This window comes from Equus quagga, chromosome 11 (genome assembly GCF_021613505.1).
Source record: "Equus quagga isolate Etosha38 chromosome 11, UCLA_HA_Equagga_1.0, whole genome shotgun sequence".
Classification (NCBI taxonomy): domain Eukaryota; kingdom Metazoa; phylum Chordata; class Mammalia; order Perissodactyla; family Equidae; genus Equus; species Equus quagga.
In genome coordinates, this window is record NC_060277.1 from 80,144,408 (window position 1) to 80,163,652 (window position 19,245).

A 19,245-nucleotide genomic window follows, 5' to 3' on the forward strand; every position below is an offset into this window, starting at 1 on the left:
AAGAATGATAAAACTGCAAATGAGTGATCTTCTGGACTAGTCCATCTCTAATCAGTGGAGGGGTCATATGTTCTGATTAGGAAAGTGGCTAACCTACCACATGGAGCAGAGGTGACTAATACCACCCTGAAGTGGCTAATCTACCAAATGGAGCAGGGTAACTAACACTACCCTGAACTACCAGTCATTGACTACCAAGCACCAAGGGATTACCAGATAGTATACGGCTTAATCTTGCTCTGTACATACCCAAAGAGGTAAGATAAGAAACAAAAATATCTTTTTTTTTTTTTAAAGATTTTATTTTTTTCCTTTTTCTCCCCAACACTCCCCGGTACATGGTTGTATATTCTTCGTTATGGGTCCTTCTAGTTGTGGCATGTGGGATGCTGCCTCAGCGTGGCTTGATGAGTGGTGCCATGTCTGCACCCAGGATTCGAACTGACGAAACACTGGGCCGCCTGCAGCGGAGCACGTGAACTTAACCACTCGGCCACGGGGCCGGCCCCAGAAACAGAAATATCTTAAGCCTCCAATTTATAAAGAAATTCTTGCATTTCTGGCAAGTAACATGCCTCTTTGCTCATATAGGATACAAAACCTTTAATTTATCCCCGGCAAGACAAATCTCAAAATGTGTTGTAGATAGGGCCAGCCCTGTGGCCTAGTGGTTAAGTTTGTCACTCTCCACTTCAGCAGCCTGAGTGTGGTTCCTGGGCACACACCTACACCCCTTGTCAATGGCCATGCTGTGGCGGCAACCCACATACAAAATAGAGGAAGAGTGGCACAGATGTTAGCTCAGGACAAATCTTCCTCAGCAAAAAGAGGAAGATTGGCAGCAGATGTTAGCTCAGGGAAAATCTGCCTCAGCAAAGAAAAAAAAAAAGAAAAGAAAGAAAGAAAAAGAAAAAAATTTGTGGTAGATACAACCATAGTAAACTAACTGCCCATGAACACTGGTAAAATAAAGCAAACACCTCTCTGGAGTCCTTTCTTCTCCTTTCTCTGTACTCTAATTCTGAGGAAAGTGTCTGTCTAGCCATGAAGACTCTGAAAACCTGCTGATGTTTATAAATTGGGATAACACTCAAGTTACCTTTACTCTGCCTAAACACTCTGCTCACACAAAGTAGGGAGGGATTGTTGGGTCACCACAATCTCTAGAATGAAAGCTTCACAATCAAGACTTGCTCCAGCCTGAAAAATAATTACCTGAATTTGAAGCCATTGGAACGGAAGGACTCAGGCCAGAATCACTACAACAAAGAGGAATTTAAACTTATGTCACAGCAAAGAAAGCAATTTCCAAAACCCCGTGGGGGACTGGGCGCCATTTATCGGGTCGGTTACTTTGAAGAGATTAACAAGATAGACTGCACTACATTTTCCAGGATATCCCACTGCACTAACCAGGAAAGGAATCTGTTCTGGGGGAGTGGGGGAATCGCTTGGATTTGTTAAGAAGAGCTCTTAGCCTGGAACATCACTGAGACCATTCACAGGGAAAGGACAGGAACATGATTCTCCAATGGAAATCAAAGCTATAGATACGGAGGCAAAGAGAAGGCATGGGTGGAGGGAATTTACTAATTTTAAAAAATAAGATCAAAGTGGGATTCTAGGAAGCCAAATATATTTCTCAAAACTGTCATTACCACACAGTTTCTGAGACAGACTGCTAAAATTTTCTGAATTCTTCTAGCTACCCAGTTACTATTTCTCTGCCATTCAGGGTAGGGTGCCTGCGGAAATTCTGAAAACACATAAAGGCCAAAGCATCCAAGGGGATGTTCCTTCACTCTGGACGAATTACTCACATGTCAGCTTGCCGGCGGAGCCACTGCTGGCAAGCACTACTGTCCTGGATATACTGGAGAACTTCAGAGAGCATGGTGCGTTTAAGACGCTCCTCCTCTCGTGTCTTCTTGAGGTGATCATAGGTTCTGGCACCTGGAGGGGTAAAAAACAAACACGAGGACTACAACAACAAGGCAGCAGAACTACCTGCAGAGCTACCTAACTGACCAGCAAACAGTTTGTCTTTTTGGTTTCCTTTGCAAAACTGCCCTCACAATTATTTTTCCAAGAGCAAAGTAGATTTCCTCTAGTGAGAAGTCCCTTTTTTGACAAGAAATAAAAATATTTTTATTCCTTTTCTACCTTTAAGAAATTTGAGGGCAAAAAACCCCTGCCAAAGAAAAAGTACAAAGGAAGTAAGAGTAACTCATATTTTCACCCCCTAAAAGTAACTAACTTTTAACACTGTCATATTTGCTTCCTGTTCTATTTTTTTCCATCTATGTATTTTTTGAAGTCGCACAAGCACTATGAACATACACTCTTCCTTAAAAACCAATTAGAGGGGCTGGCCCTGTGGCCAAGTGGTTAAGTTCACACGTTCCGCCTCGGGGGCCCAGGGTTTTGCCAGTTCGGATCCTGGGCGTGGACCTACCACCACTCATCAGGCCATACTGAGGAGGTGTCCCACACAGCAGAATGAGAAGGACCTACAACTGGAATATACAACTATGTACTGGGGGGCTTTGGGAAGAAGAAGAAGAAGAAGAAAAAGATCCTACATTTAAAAAAAGAGAAAAAACCACCCAATTAAAATTACAAATAAAAATAAGTTGTCATTGACCAGTATTATCCCTTTCCCCTCCTTCCCAGAGGCAATCAACATCAGGTAACCAAAACCTGGTATCAGAGTTTTTTTTTCCTGAGGAAGATTCACCCGAGATAACATCTGTGCCAGTCTTCCCCTACTTTGTATGTGGGTCACTGCCACAGCATGGCTGCTGATGAGTGGTATAGGTCCACACCTGGGAACTGAATCTGGGCCGCCGAAGCAGAGAGCAACGAACTCAACCACCAGGCCACGGGGCCAGCCTGGTATCAGAGTTTTGATAGGCATCTTATTAAACAAAGGTTGCACAGTGTTTTTTACATGTTAACAAAGGTACACAGATTCCAAAATACAGCACCAGTGGCTTTCAAACTATGTGCCACAGAGCCCCAGGATACCATGAAGATATCTCAGGCGTTATTGTGAAGAACAAGGGCACCACCACATACTGGTGGTCCTGGGTTCCACACATGCCAAACTATGGGACTTAGACCAAAGTCGTTTCTTTTATCTTATTTATAGATTAGGGCTCCACATAAAATTTCATTTCAAAAACGGTTTCCGTTGTTAAAAATAAAGAACAATTATATTAGGGTGCACTTACACTCACAGGGCTACTTCTTGAGGGTAGTGGGTGGTAGCTTGCAATCAACAGGAAGAAGGAAGAACTACTAAAGATCTTTCCAACAATAACAACAAAACAATAGAAACTGACATTTATCGAGGATTTATTGTGTGCCACATACTGTGCTATGTTTTCATGCATTATAACTCTAAGAGGCTCAGAAAATTGAAACTTGAACAGAATTGCAGATCTGATAAGCAGGAGAGCCAGAATCCAAACCCAAGCTGTCCAAGTCTAGACCTCAAGCTCTTAACTACTATAACACACTGACTGCCTTCCCTCATGACCTGGCTCTACTACAACTATCTCTTTATCACTTTATGTCTTAGTTTCTTCGTTAAATGGAACTAACAATACATACATCATTAGTTTGCTATGAGAAATAAATGACACGATCCAGGTGAAATGCTTAGCGTAGGGCCTGGTGCATGGTAAACTGCTGCTATTAGATGTTAGCTGCTCTTAAATAACTGTTATTACTACCTCAAGTAATGGGGAGGCAAGCACCTAGAGCCAGTGGAAGCTTGGTTAATAAGAATGATGAGGGGCTGGCCTGGTGGCACAGTGGTTAAGTGCCCACGTTCCGCTTCTCGGCAGCCCGGGGTTCACCGGTTCGGATCCCAGGTGTGGACATGGCACCACTTGGGACACCATGCTGTGGTAGGCGTCCCACATATAAAGTGGAGGAAGATGGCATGGATGTTAGCTCACGGCCAGGATTCCTCAGCAAAAAGTGGAGGACTGGCAGTAATTAGCTCAGGGCTAATCTTCCTCAAAAAAAAAAAAAAAAAGAAAAGAATGATGAGACCATCATCATTAAATTTAAAAAGGTTGAGGCTAAAAACTGGAACACAAAATTCCTTTTTTTTTTTAAGAGGCCACGGAATCCTAAGTCTAAAGCAGCACCTCTCTTTTTTGTGTCATAACTTTTATTTTATCTAAGATAATGCATATAATGGTATTTATAAGGATTAAATAGATGCAACTTTACTGGAAAAATAAAAAACTCATTGTGAAAAAAGAAAGCTTGTTTAAAAAAAAATCCATACCACCTCAGACAGAGACTCTTAAGTGTTTGGAAGACACCTGCCATCTGACATAGTGTGTAGCTTAAGCATACTTACTACAAAAATTGGTAATGCCTGCTGTCCTGTATTCCTGGAGTCTTTTGATTTCCCTTCGGAGTTCAAATTCCACTGTTCATCCCAAAAAGAATGAAAGAGAAAAACCGGAAAAACAAAATCAACAAAAATGAGCACTTTTGCTGTTATTTTCAGTAATTCTGCCTTATATAAAAGACTGGGCATTTCCATTTGGGGAATCCTATTTGTTGGTAACATCTCATTAGAAATTTTACCCAAGAGCTGAGAAAAACCTACTCCAGCTGTCTTCTGGCTGCTGTCTCTAGCTGGAGAAAGCAGCTGGAACCATCTCCTAGAAACTTATGAGTAAACTGGCTGAATTCATTTAGCTACAGAAGTAATGAATATAATTTTCTAAATAAGCAAGTTTCCCTGCTCTATTTATCCTCTTAAAAGTTCTATCCACATAACCAAACTCTTTTAAGAAACCGGTCTCTGGTATTACTTGATGTGGCTCGTTTGCAAGGAAAGGACAAAAGCTCTGTGCTCAAGTCCCAGATAGTTTTGTTATAGCTTTTCTCCCATAGAACAAAAGAGCATTGTGTTTCCATAAACCAAAGATTTCTGCCTTCTCTGAGCACACAGATCAGGTTGCACTGCTTGGGTTATTACGTGATAGAACATCCAAATTTGGGTGCTTTAAAATAGAGGATGAAGGAAGAGCCTTGACAATCCACGGGGTGTAGTTCTTTGGAGTGACACATAAACCAGGGATGGCACAAACTGGGACAGGAAGTAAGGGATCAGTCACCAGTAGAAACCACACAAAGAATGCCAACCAAACAGGGTGTTTCGTGAGGACAACCAACCTGGCTCAGATAAATGCCTACAATGCCATGCAAGAAATATCTGCATGATGAGATCTGGGTAAGAGCCTTGGTAAAGTACCTTCCCAGAACTACACTAGGGGGTCAAATACACAAATCTCACGATGAAAAGCATAGACCAAGTCACCCAGTCCAGACTGTTTTAAAGTCTAGGCCTTACTGCCTTAACAACTTCAATTTTTTATAGTGAAAAAATCAAATGGTAACTGGGTAGAGCTCTCTCAGAGAGAAAGGGAAAAGAATGATGGCAGTACTATTTCCATGAGTCATCCAACTCTGCCCCCTTTTTAAAAACTAGTTTTAATACTAAAATATTTATGACTGAAATAATATGATGTCTGAGATTTGCTTCAAAATAATCCAGTTGAAGGTGGGAGGGGAGTGGGTGGTAAAGATGAAACTGGACTGGCCATGTGTTGGTAATTACTAAAGCTGGGTGATAGATACATGAATCCTCATTATACTATTATCTCTACTTTTGTATATATTTGAAGACTCCCATAATAAAAAGTGGGGGGGAAAAAACCCACTAAACTACTATTTACCTGGGAGGTGGGGGGGAAGCCAATAGGTTTTTTAACCTCTCTTCTCCCACTCCTAAAGTCCCAAATTTATCTCATGGTAATAAAGGGGAAGACAGAAGAAAATATCCATTTATTTGTTTACAGAACATCACATAAAACAGACTATTTTCTCTCCTATTTACACACACACGCACACACACACACACACGCACACACACACACACACACACAAATAGTTGCTTAACACTCAAAAACTACCTACGTGCATGGCTTTCAATGAACTTGTCATGCTCCACTGGCCCCACAATCCTTGCAAATCGCCTCATTGTTTCATAAAGGTCTTGGACCTCCTTGGGATACCGCCGTTCCATTACTATAGAGAAAGTGAAACACAACCATGTCACAGAGAATATAAGTAACTCTAAGTTTTCTGCATTTCTTTCACAAGAAGTGAAATGGAAGGACGTTATTCCTGACCTCACATGACTAACTTACCTATGACTGAAAGCAAACAGAAATGCTAAGAATGCAAAACATTAATCATAATGATAACAGCATCACAGAGTGATGTTATCATCACTGGAGATATCTGCACTACTGAGCACCCAAGTGACCTCCACATCTCACTGTCTCTTAATCTGAACAGGGGCAGGAACTGTTGGCAGTAACGGGAAAGACAATTAAAGGCAGATCACACATTATTAGGAACCCAGTGTTGGGCAAAATTTCTGGTATTAACTTCCACAGGAAAGCAAGAGAAGTGCTGACACAATGATCCATCTGGAAGAGGCAGATTAGCCTGGAGAAAGTAGGTAATCTCTCGCATGCCCTCCCAAAAATCTTCTCCCTACCTACACATCCTTAAGTGAGGCATTTATTTTTTCACTCTCTACATGGTTCATTTTGCCTTTCTCTAAACTAAAGCAAGCACCATAACTTAATTTACTACTAATTTTGATAACTATCATGCAAGTAAATGGTCACATACACAGGGTAGCCAGGGTCAGCAACTTTGAGGATCACTACTGACCAAATTTCTAATAAAAAGAGGTATTGGCAAAGATGACAGGGAGCAAAACCCACCAACAATAACTGGTAGGGTGGAGGGGTCAGGAACTCTTAAACTGCTACTTGGTCATTTCCATCAGATAATCAGTAGTAACTAGGATAGTTTGTCCACTCTTGGACTAAAGATACAGGCTTTCACTTAGGACAGTTATTAAAATTAAGTCCTCTTTTTAGATGAATCTCTTCCCTTGCAGGAGACAGTCTTGTCCACAAATTCCAGGAGCTGATCTGATGGGCAGCCACAGATTGATTATTTTCACTACAACTCCCTCTCCTGCTCATTGCAGAGATAATACAAAAGAATTTGGAGTAAAATTTTTAAATTTGATGAAAAAAACCAACTCTGCCTACCATATTAAGGTCACATATCGGTTCAGTATAACGGTAACTTAAAACTTGTGGGGGGCTGGCCCCATAGCCCAGTGGTTGAGTTTGCACACTCTGCTTTGGTGGCCCAGGGTTTTGCCGGTTCGGATCCTGGGTGTGGACATGGCACCGCTCATCAGGCCATGCTGAGGGGGCATCCCACATGCCACAACTAGAGGGACCCACAACTAGAATATACAACTATGTACCGGGGGGCTTTGGGAAGAAAAAGGAATAAATAAAATCTTTAAAAAAACTTCTGAAAACACCTTGTACATGCCACTTCTTTCTCGGAAGCAACAGAGCTTCCCCTCAGCTCTATACCTAAGAAATATAGTTGAAAGAATAATGAGGCTAAACTGACCTCTGTCCACCAGCTGAGAATAGAATTTATATAAAAGTCAAGGTCTATTAGGAATAAAGGTTAAAACCCAACAGACCTATTACGGAAAGTCCTGGAATTCAGACAGGGGAACCCACTACTGTGGCTACCGGAACATGACCAATTATTGTCAATAGAAAGGGCATGGAAATATGATCTTGAGTTATTTTTGCAAACCCACAGCTCTCAATGGAACAAGGTTAAACAGGCAATCTTGTACATTGCAGGAAGGAATATAAATTCACATAACCATCTTTTGGAAAGCAATCTGGCAGCCTGTGTCAAGCATTTTTATCATCATATTCTTTGACCTAAATATTAATTCAATTTCTGGGAATCTACCTTAAAAAAAAATTCTAAAGCTAAATAATAATAAAAGACAGGTTAAGCATATTAATATATATTTATGTACAGATACAACATATTATGTAACTATTAAAAGTGATATCCTCAAAACATCACACTTGAAAAATGCATAACAGAAAGCAAAAAATTAAACAAAATAAAATGTAACATACTTATGATTATGACTATATTAAAAAAACACTTAACCCATGTCTGGCTGAGTTGAACCCGACAGTGGCACAGAGTGCCAAATGCTCTAAGATTCTATCGTCTAGGATGTGAAGCACGAAAGTCATTAGGTACTTTTACAAAAAAAGACTATTGTGAAATATAAGTATTATAAAGATTTTAATATAAATACTATAATTACTATGAGATCATCATTCTTATTTGCTAAATAAACTCTACAGGACAGAGGAAGAAAAAGAACAGGGCCTCTTTCTGCCCAGCCTAGGTATCTCCAATATTAAAACAGTGAGGTCAAAGTTAGCATTCACTTAAAAATCACTATAGGTTTATTATCACCATCATAAAATGATAAATGCTTTTTTGGTTTGTCCACTACCATGCAAAATAAACACATCATTTTCTGTTGATTTTTCCATAAAAACGTTTTCAAAATCTGAAGATCAAGGTTATGCTAACATACAGTTCCAAAACAATGACCCTACCTTGTTCCAGAAATGATCCATTAATATTTGTGCTGTAATTACTAATTAAAAAAAAAAAGAATTCTCATGCAAGCACTATTGACTATACATTAATGTTTGGGTTTTTTTAATGATTTTTTTATTTTTATTTTTTATTTTTCCTTGTTCTCCCCAAAGTGCCCCCGTACATGGTTGCATATTTTAGTTGCTGATCCTTCTAGTTGTGGCATGTGGGATGCCACCTCAGCATGGCCTGATGAGCGGTGCCACATCCACACCCAGGATCCAAACTGGTGAAACCCTGGGCCACGGAAGCAGAGCGCGTGAACTTAACCACTTGGCCACAGGGCTGGCTCCAGGTTCTTAACTCTCATTATGAATATTTTTTTAAAATACAGATGCTCTAGCTCTACCCTGAGATTCTGACTTAGTCTGGGGTGACACCCAGGCACTAGAATTTCCTAAAACTTCCTAGGTGATGCTAATATGCAACTTGGATTAAGAACTACTGCCATAAACGATTTGTTTAAAACAATTCAATAATGTTGGAAGAAATTTTAAAATAAAGAAAGCAGCTAATACTTACACTGAAACTTTCTAAGGTTGATTAATCCATGGTCTCTTATAATTCTAGAATAAAAGCCACAATAATGTATTATAATTAGTTTCATATTTAATAATGTCTTCCACATGCAGTGTTTATTAGACATCCTAAACACGATGAGGTAGAATACTGAGGTCCAAAGAAGTCACTCCCCACAAAGTTTTGCAGGTCAGTGAGTCACTAACACAATTTTAGGCTCTCAAGCATCATATATTTTTCATCTCCTTGGGCATAGTAGACTCTCAATAACTATTTGCTGGATGAACAAATCAATTAATGAGCACGCGCAAATACTGAAAAATACATGTCTACATTAAGATGAAATAGAAGGAAATCAGTGTCATGTCATAAAAATTAATCTATTCAGGGGCTGGCCTGGTGGCATAGTGGTTAAGTTTGCATGGTTTGCTTCAGCGGCCCAGGGTTCATGGGTTCAGATCCCAGGCACGGACCTACACACCACTCACCAAGCTATGCTGTGGCGGTGTCCCGTATACAAAATAGAGGAAGACTGGCACAGATGTTAGCTCAGGGACAATCTTCCTCAAGCAAAAAGAGAAAGACTGGCAACATACATTAGCTCAGGGACAATCTTCCTCACCAAAAAAAAAAAAAAAAAAAAATCTATTCAGCTTAAGGAAGTAATAATTGAGAATGGCCATTTAAGGGAAATCTGTTAACCATAGAAGGGCACCATGATCCCACATTCAACATTAACAACTGTACATTCACATAATGTTTTGAAGCTATTTGAAATAAATATTGTGTATGTTTAATGGAAGGGCATTATAGCAACCTCAACAACTGAGTTCTACAAAACTGTCTTGCTCTAATTGTGTGTTTTAAGCAAAAGAGAAACTAAATAAACCATGCAGAGTTTTGTGTCTGGAACCTTTGATTTATATCAGACGTATTCATGACTAGCAATGAAGCTTCTCAGAAAAGCAGCTGGGTAATCTTCTTCAGCACTTCCTGGAAGCTTACTCCAGACATGCAGAGTAGGATTTACTTTAGATCACGTCTTTGTCCCTCAGGAGAGTCTCCCAAGCCCCACTGCTTTCTTTTTTCTTTTTGAGGAAGATTAGCCCTGAGTTAACTGCTGCCAATCCTCCTCTTTTTGCTGAGGAAGACTGGCCCTGAGCTAACATCCATGCCCATCTTCCTCTACTTTATACGTGGGATGCCTGCCACAGCATGTCTTTTGCCAAGCGGTGCCATGTCCGCACCCGGGATCTGAACTGGTGAACCCCAGGCCACCGAGAAGCGGAATGTGCGCACTTAACAGCTGCGCCAGCCACTGGGCAAGCCCCTCCTTTTTTTTTTCCTTCTTCTCCCCAAAGCCCCCCAGTACATAGTTGTATATTTTCATTGTGGGTCCTTCTAGTTGTGGCATGTGGGACGCCACCTCAACATGGCTTGATGAGCAGTGCTAGGTCCGTGCTCAGGATCCGAACCAGGAAAACCCTGGGCCTTCGAAGTGGAGTGCACAAACTTAACCACTCAGCCACAGGGCAGGCCCCGCCCCATTTCTTTCTATTGTTGTGATACCACTGTGTTTCTAGTTAGTAACACCATAGTAACAGGCACACATATACATACACACACACACGTGCACACTCACACCCTCTGCATACCCTTCTCTGAACTTTGTAAAATCTCTGTAATCCAACAGGGGTCTAGGATCCATAATTTCTCAGTCTGAATGTATATTTTTTGTTCTGTTCCAAAGAGAAGGAATAACCAAGAGTGCCTGAAACTTGTTCAGAATTTCTTTGAAGTCCTTTTAGATAAAAGACTTATAAAAAATGAGCAGTTAGAATGAGAGCATTAAAAAAAGCAAAACAACTTAACACCTTGAATTTATCTTGTTCCTTTTTTCCTTAAAACAGTGCACCCACATTATTCACTGGTCATCATAAAATCAAGAAAGGGTACAGAGAAGGAGGAGGTAAAAACAAAACAAGAATAGGCATTCTTATCCCCATTTGACAGATGGAAAAACTGAGTCCCAAGGAGGTTAAGTGTCTTCCTCAAGGTCACAAGATGAGCCACAAGTGGAATGTTCTTATGGGCTATATATGGTCAACAGTCCAAAAGTAAAAGAAGCAAGATGTTTTTCTATACTCACTTTTTCCGCCTTTGTCTCTCCTTTAACCTGGAATGGTAGATATCCACTACAGCCATCTTCAGAGCTATAAATAAATAAATACATGGCATACAAATAAAGCTATAACAAAAATAAATCTTTTACCCAAACTGTCCTAAACTTTGAATCTCATATTGCTAACTATTCCACACTCACTGGTCCAGGAAATTTGTCTCTTCGAAACAAAAATATCCTAGGATACTGAATTTCTTTAATAGTAAATTATAGTGAAGTTCTCTTTTCCTATGTCTGTATTTATACGGCATTACCCTATGGATAACAATTTCTGCTTTCTACTGAACACCTCTTTTGGCCATGCCTTGTCACGTAGATGACTAGCTTTCATGTAACAGTTCAACATGGGCTTTGGTAATACATGGGCTTGAAATTACGTCTATTAGAATAGTCATAAAAAATGAATATTGACTGAGGTTATAACTGCACAGGAGTAAGCTGAGGAGACGACGTCAAGACAAGACAGACGTGACTAAGGTGCGGCACAGACATTTTCCCAGAGCAGCAGTTTTCAGTTGGGGAGCAGCAACTATTTAGGGGATAGTTCTGCATTTAGTAGTGAAAAGTACCATTAAACAGCCTAACAATCCAAAAGCTGTGCCCTGCTTGCGTGCCCATGTCCCAATCCTTTCCTTGTTTTAGTCTCATGTTAAAGACATGGGGAATTAGGAGAAAAGTGTTAGTGGATAGCAAAAGTTTTCTGATGAAAATACAATAGTTCTGGTTCTCTTTCTTTCCCTGGCCAATTTTTCCCTTTTTGGAGTACTTCAGGTTCTATTCTCATCTCTTTTGTCACCTGTCACATTATTCCTATAAATTCAGCCACTCCTGTGGTTCCAAGTATTATCATAATATATCATCTCAAACTCAGATATTTATTTTAAGCTCCAGACCCTATTTGGCTATCTCTACTCATACAGTCTTTCGTTACAAACTTATATTCTCTTTCCCATGCTCCAAAAACACTTCTCTTGGTTAACAGCATCACAGTACACCCAGCTAAGACAGAAATCAACCTGGACTTTCCCTCCCCCCGTCTCTGTATCTGGTCAGTCAGTGAGTCTTACTTATACTTAATGCTTAAATCTCTCTCATATTCATGTCTTCCTCTCTGTCTCTAATCCTATTCCTTAGCTCAGGTATCTTGTCTGACCTAGATCACTACATCCACTCTTTTAATGACTCCATTCTTGACCTACTGCAATTCATCCCTTTCAAATGGAACCACAGTAATGTTTGTAAGCACAATCTGATGGTATAACTCCCCTGCTCATAATTTTCCAGTGGCTTCCCATCCACTTACAGGAGTTCAAATTCCTACATATTATCTAAGACCCCTTACTGTCTTGATTCTGCCTATCTTTCCGGTCTTGTTCCCTACCATTCCCTCATATACCCTATACACCACGCACACAAAACAACCTGCACAAGACCACACAGCAGCTAAAGTACAGAGCAGGGATCCACCCCAGACAGTCTGGTTCCAGAGCCGAGTAGGAAAGACACTGAAATTGCCCAACATGTTTAATTTCTCTGTTAGTCCTATATCCTAAATCTGGCTTAACTAAAAATGAAATGTATATTTAAAAAAAAAAAAACCTCAGAAGTAAAAAATTATCCCACAGGCTTTTTATAGTCTGAAGATCTCTAGGGTTAAGAAATGAAGATCAATCATTAACAACTCTAGAAGAAAATATGAGGAGCACATAACACAGTGCCATGCTACATTAAACCACTGTTCTCATCTATAATCTATGGATTCTGAGGGAATCTTAAGATTTAATGACTTCAGAGGCTGGCCTGGTGGCGCAGTGGTTAAGTGTGCACGTTCTGCTTTGGTGGCCCAGGGTTTACCGGTTCAGATCCCGGGTGTGGACATGGCACCACTTGGCAAGCCATGCTGTGGTAGGTGACCCATGTATAAAGTAAAGGAAGATGGGCATGGATGTTAGCTCAGGGCCAGTCTTCCTCAGCAAAAAGAGGAGGATTGGCAGCAGATGTTAGCTCAGGGCTAATCTTCCTCAAAAAAGAAAAAAAATGATTTCAGGGGCTGGCCCCGTGGCCAAGTGGTTAAGTTCACCCGCTCCGCTGCAGGCGGCCCAGTGTTTCGTTGGTTTGAACCCTTGGCGCGGACATGGCACTGCTCATCAAACCACGCTGAGGCAGCGTCCCACATGCCGCAACTAGAAGGACCCACAACGAAGAATATACAACTATGTACCGGGGAGCTTTGGGGAGAAAAAGGAAAAAAATAAAATCTTTACAAAAAAAAAAAGAAAAAAAGAAAAAAAATGATTTCAGTAGATTCTGGAACTTTCTTTTTTTTCTCCCCAAATCCCCCCAGTACATAGTTGCATATTTTAGTTGTGGGTCCTTCTAGTTATGGCATGTGGAATGCTGCCTCAGCATGGCCTGATGAGTGGTGTCATGTCCATGCCCAGGATCTGAACTGGTGAAACCCTGGGCCGCTGCAGTGGAGCACGCGAACTTAACCACTCAGCCACCGGGCTGGCCCCTGGAACTATCTTAATAACTTGTTATCTCCTTAAATTTTGTATAAGTTGAGAGTTTGGCAGGTTTTGTTTTATTTCAATTACTGAAAGTAGTCACAGAAGAACGAGGCTCTAGAGCACAACATCCTGAATTGACATTTGTCCTTTGAAAAACTAAAATACATTATTCAACTGTTAGGTAATACAATTTCTAATAACACACTAGCCTTTGCAGCAAAGAATTTAGTTGTGTTTGACAATCACTTCTTCCAGGATAGTAAGTTTCATTCCAAAATACAGCCTAGAGCCTCTGTAATACTGATAAACAAAAACAGCAATACAATCTCATTGCTGATCCAAAGAACATGAGACACAAGTTCAAGGTTAGCCCAGGGGGCAATGAGTCAGCACAGATTGCTATGTTCTACTAGGATAACTTTTAAACCTTGTTTTCAAATAAATTCTTATTAGGAACAGGTAAGTTAGATCTGCTCTAGCTGACCCTCTCGCTTCTCCCTACTCCATCTACAGCTATCTTTCCCAGTCATAGTCCTTGAGGGTACCTCCACGGAACAGTGTGAAACACACACTTCTGCTGTAACTAGATTTTAGGGTAGGAAAAAAATTGAATCAATCAAGTAAGAGAACAGAACACAATGGCTCAACAGAATCATCAATTTCTTTCACTATATGAGAGCAAACAGAAGATGAACAATGTACAATCCTGATGCGCTGTCAATATGGTAGCCCCAGCAAGATGACAGAAATAAATTCTGGATACTCCATCCTGACTCATTACTGTGCATCTCACTGCTACTTGCCCTCAGGGTAGTCTCAGATTAGAAGGAAGAAACACCAAAATCTAACATGCTGGGCTATAAGCAGATGCACTATTTACGTATGTAAATTCAATCACTGGGAAATAACCAGGAATACTCTATTCAGGCCATTCTTCCTTGGGTCTGAGATAAAAATAACATAAGTTCCAGCTGAATGACCTCAAGAAGTGAGTGAATGCAGTATTTTTTAAAGTTTAAGTATAAAAATAAAGAAGTATTAACTACCATGGATTTGTTTGTTTCTAACAAGTTCAAAATTTTAAACATTGTTTCATTTTTCCTCATAACTGCTCACAAACCAAAAATAATTCAATAATATCAGGTCCAAGATTTAAGGCAATGGTTTTCAAAGCATTGTTTTTAGGTAGCAGAATTCTTTCTACAAACGAACTCTTTCTTGATTTATAAGGTTGTTCCATATAAAAGCCCAGGTACCATAGAATGCCCCAGGCCTTGCCACTGTCTTCTAACACAACTGCTGTGGAATGACAGGCTTTAGAACACTATGCTGGTGGAGATGCACTTTACACGCCTGTGTGGTGGAAGAGGCAGTAGGAACAGGGAGGAGAGGATGTGTCTCCGACAAGCAGTATAACCAAATACAAGTTTTATAGTGAACTCTAACTCTACTTCTTACGACAAATAGAATCAGATATCAACAGTTCAAGGGAGAAAGAGAAGAAAAGAAAATAGTTAAGCAAATAGCTAACATACACTGAGAATTTATCATGTTCCAGGCTCTTCACGCACCTTATCTCGTATATCCACCCAATAACAAGATGAGTTCAACAGGAAAGAGACTGCCTGAAGATCCAGTGGAAATTATTGCTAATTTTCACAAAACATTTCTATAATTTTTCTAAAACATTACCTTACAATGTTGTTTCCTGAGATTGTGTGGGAATGACTTAATTAAACAGAAAAAAAGCAAACCTTACCAAAAAAAAAAAATCTATAAATAAATACTGCTGATGATTGGCTTTATTGCTTGATCATTTCAGTAGTTTAAACTTGCACAACTGGCTCTGGAGAACAAAGAGAAGGAAAGGAACACATAGAAACAAGGGGAGGAGAACTAGAACTCTCCCAGAGAAAAATTCATACTTGAAGTGATGTCTTTTCCTTATAAAGCACACTGAGATAGCAGCAACTGATTATAACATCTTAACTGCACGAATAGCCCAGGGAGGACCACAGTACAGCAGGCAGAATAGAAATGAGAAGACAGACACTGAAAGAATGAGAATCATTGGTTCACATCCTACTTAAAGTGACTAGAGGTTCCAGTAAAGTGGACAAACAAAGAACCAGAGATCACTAAAAGCAAACAAACTAAAACCACCCATAACCTATCCACTGATGCAAGGTCTCTGAAATCTCAGCTTTGAAGGAAGAACAGTCTCCCTGTGATTACACTGGGGACTGAGAAAGTTTCAAACGGCTGGCCTTAAAATATTTCAAGAAGTGGGCAGAAGTCAGAGGCAGCTCCTTCCCACTGCAGTGTATTTCTAACATTGTTCAAAATAGCTGGCAACATGTTTCTGTTTTCCTGACAGAAGGCACTTACTGCTTGCTTGGCAAGAAAACCAACTCAGAGGCCTTAAACGCAGGGAAGCCAATCAAAATCCCAATTGCAACCACACAAGCACAAACCTGTGACTCAGGTATTCCCCAGAAGCAAAGCGGTTTAAGTCATTTCCCCCCTAAATTTTTGGTTAAGATGTACACAATTAGTTCTGTGAAGGAAAGAAGACTATGTGAACTAATGGTTAAAGTCAGCAACTTTGCCTAAGTTAAGTAAGAAGCCTTAGGCAAGTTACTTAACTCCTTTGGGCATTTCCCTGAATGTAAAATGGGAAAATATCACTCCTACTTCTCAGGAATGTGGTTAAGCTACTGAAGACAACCAATGTGAAATCTCACACTCACACAAACAGAAAGCAACAAAAATTCAAGGTTGTAAAGACAGTAAGTGCAGCACAGTATTAAGAGCACAGACTCTGGAGATGGTTCTGCCACTCGCAGGTTACACGACCTCAGGCAAGTTACTTGATATTTCCATTCCTCAATTTCTTCATTTATAAAATGGAGATAATAATAATAAGGCCCAATTCACAGAGTTTTGTGAGGATTAAATGAATTCACATGTGTGAAGGGCTTAGAACGGTACCTGGCAAACAGTAAGTGCTATATGTATTAGCTATTATTATTACTATTATCATTTTTTTGAGGCAGATCAGCCCTGAGCTAACATCTGCTGCCAATCCTCCTCTTTTTGCTGAGGAAGACTGGCCCTGAGCTAACATCCATGCCCATCTTACTCTACTTTATACATGGGACACCTGCCACAGCATGGCTTGCCAAGCTGTGCCACGTCCGCACCCTGGATCTGGACCAGTGAACCCTGGGCCGCCGAAGCAGAACGTGCGAACTTAACCGCTGAGCCACTGGGCTAGCCCCATTAGCTATTATTAATAACATTTATGTCTAAAATTTCCAAAGCAGAATACAGCCAAATCACTATAAAGGGAAGGGCATTGCCAACAGGTAGGCAAGTGGACCTCTGACCTACTAAACTGTTAAAGGATCTACAGGCTGACAATACGGGCCAAAGAAATAAAAATTTTAAAAAATTTAAAAAACGTTATTTTTATTTATTTATTTTTTACAGATTGGCACCTGAGCTAACAATTGTTGCCAATCGTTTTTTTTTCTCCTGCTTTTTCTCCCCAAATCCCCCCGGTCCATAGTTGCATATTCTAGTTGTGGGTCCCTCTAGTTGTGGCACGTGGGATGCCACCTCAACGTGGCCTGATGAGCGGTGCCGTGTCTGAGCCCAGGATCCGAACCGGCGAAACCCTGGGCCTCCGAAGCGGATCACGCAAAACTTAACCAACTGGCCATAGGGCCAGCCCCTAAAGAAAATTTTTAAAGGGGGAGTATCCATGCCTGGCCAAGAAATTTTGCTGAAATTAGCTTTCCAAACAGAGGGAGAGTAAACTGTTTCACTGTGCTACCCTGAAAAGCTCTGAAAACACAGACCCAACATATAGGAAGAAGCTCATAATGCCTCCTGCTTGCCTGGGTTATGGGACGGCAATGATGGGAAGGTGCTGCACCCAGGGTTTTAGAACCCATGAAACTCTGGGAAAGAGGAATCCACAAATTTAGAAGAGATTTTCCCAAACAAAAGTAGTTGGGAAATGATGTCTCCTCAGGAAAAGAGAACTACACTATGCATCTGCACTGAGATCCCACAACATACCATGACACAGGAGAGTGCCAGGTTACGAGTCTTCTGAATCTCTTTATGAACCAATAATTTCTGCAATTTCAATAACATATGAGGATTATATGGGATCCCAGAACTTCCTTATTTTCTTCCTCAGGCACTGTTTCACTTGCAGTATCCTTTTTGAGCCCATTCTGAAAGCCTTCTGGTATGGTTAGAATGCAATTAATTATCCCTCCATTGTGTCCCAGGCTTCTATAATTACCATCCAAACCCATTTTATTAGGCAAATTCCGTGAATCATAGCAAAAGTCTTTGGGTGAGGAAAAAGGGTTGGTGGCATCAGCCGATCTTCTAGATGTCCTAGGATGGAATAGAGAACCCAGCCAAACAGTTTGCTTCCTTCTAGTAGCATAAGTGAGGGAACCTCACCATAAATGAGGGAACATCAAAGGAATGTTATTAATGCTCAGTAATATTAAGAGTATGATGGTATAATGGAATGGTAATAACACCAATCTGAATTGTACCATCTTTCATTAGAGACATTCACACTCTCTGACTAACCAGTGTTATCCCTTCTTTATGGCACGGGACACAAAGAAACAGCAAGCAAGATTCCAAGGACTTGCCCAAGATGACACAGTGAGTCAGAAGCAAGCCTGAGGTTGAATCAGCGTCCTGTTTTGCATAAAATACATGCCCTCTCTCTGTTCTAGGTGTGCTTAGGAAACTCCTTCTCATTCCTTCCTGAGTCTCCTTGGGATCTTAAGCCCCTTCACTAAGTGCTCTGGGAGAAACTGTTCAGGTCAGGGGCAATATGCCCCAGTGGACAGTAGGTCATGCAACCAGAGGAGCTATATAAGAACTCACAGCCATAAACAAAACATCCCCTTTGTGGCACCAGCAAGTCATCCCTTTGAAATCTAGTGCTGCCAAATCTCTTTAAAACATTACACCTTTTAAAAAGCACCCATCTAAACATCTTACAGTTTGCTACTAGACAGGAAGGGAAAGGCGAGAGAAGGATTATTACTTACATTCTATTAAAGCTACTTACATATAACAATCAATAACTGACACTTCAGTTCTAGTTCAAATAAACTAGAATCAAATGACTTACAAGGTTGTAGAAATCATAAGAAGAGCACAAATAACTAAAGTCATTATAGGTTTGAAATGGTAACTGAAATAAAAATTGCTAATCAGTCAACTGCTTCTTTCTGATTTTTTTCCTTTTGCCACCACTTAAAGGACCACAAATGTACCAGAAGAAATCCTGCATCTACAAAGAATGAAGCGTGAAATGAAATACGAACCATTACTACAGTTTTCTTAATAATGTTGAGGCTTAAGAAT

General features: G+C 40.4%; 1 protein-coding gene across 4 annotated transcripts in view; it reads right to left on the reverse strand.

Annotated features, from left to right (window-relative positions):
* TADA2A (transcriptional adaptor 2A) overlaps positions 1-19,245 on the reverse strand; it is a 49,573-nt gene that overhangs the window by 4,853 nt on the left and 25,475 nt on the right. For all 4 annotated transcript variants that reach the window (XM_046675868.1, XM_046675869.1, XM_046675870.1 and 1 more), the window contains 6 exons: positions 11,291-11,354; positions 9,145-9,188; positions 6,010-6,120; positions 4,379-4,450; positions 1,821-1,953; positions 1,216-1,259 (listed from right to left, as the gene is read on the reverse strand). In XM_046675868.1, coding sequence (XP_046531824.1) covers positions 1,216-1,259; positions 1,821-1,953; positions 4,379-4,450; positions 6,010-6,120; positions 9,145-9,188; positions 11,291-11,354 — 468 coding nt within the window. The remainder of the gene's footprint in view (positions 1-1,215; positions 1,260-1,820; positions 1,954-4,378; positions 4,451-6,009; positions 6,121-9,144; positions 9,189-11,290; positions 11,355-19,245) is intronic.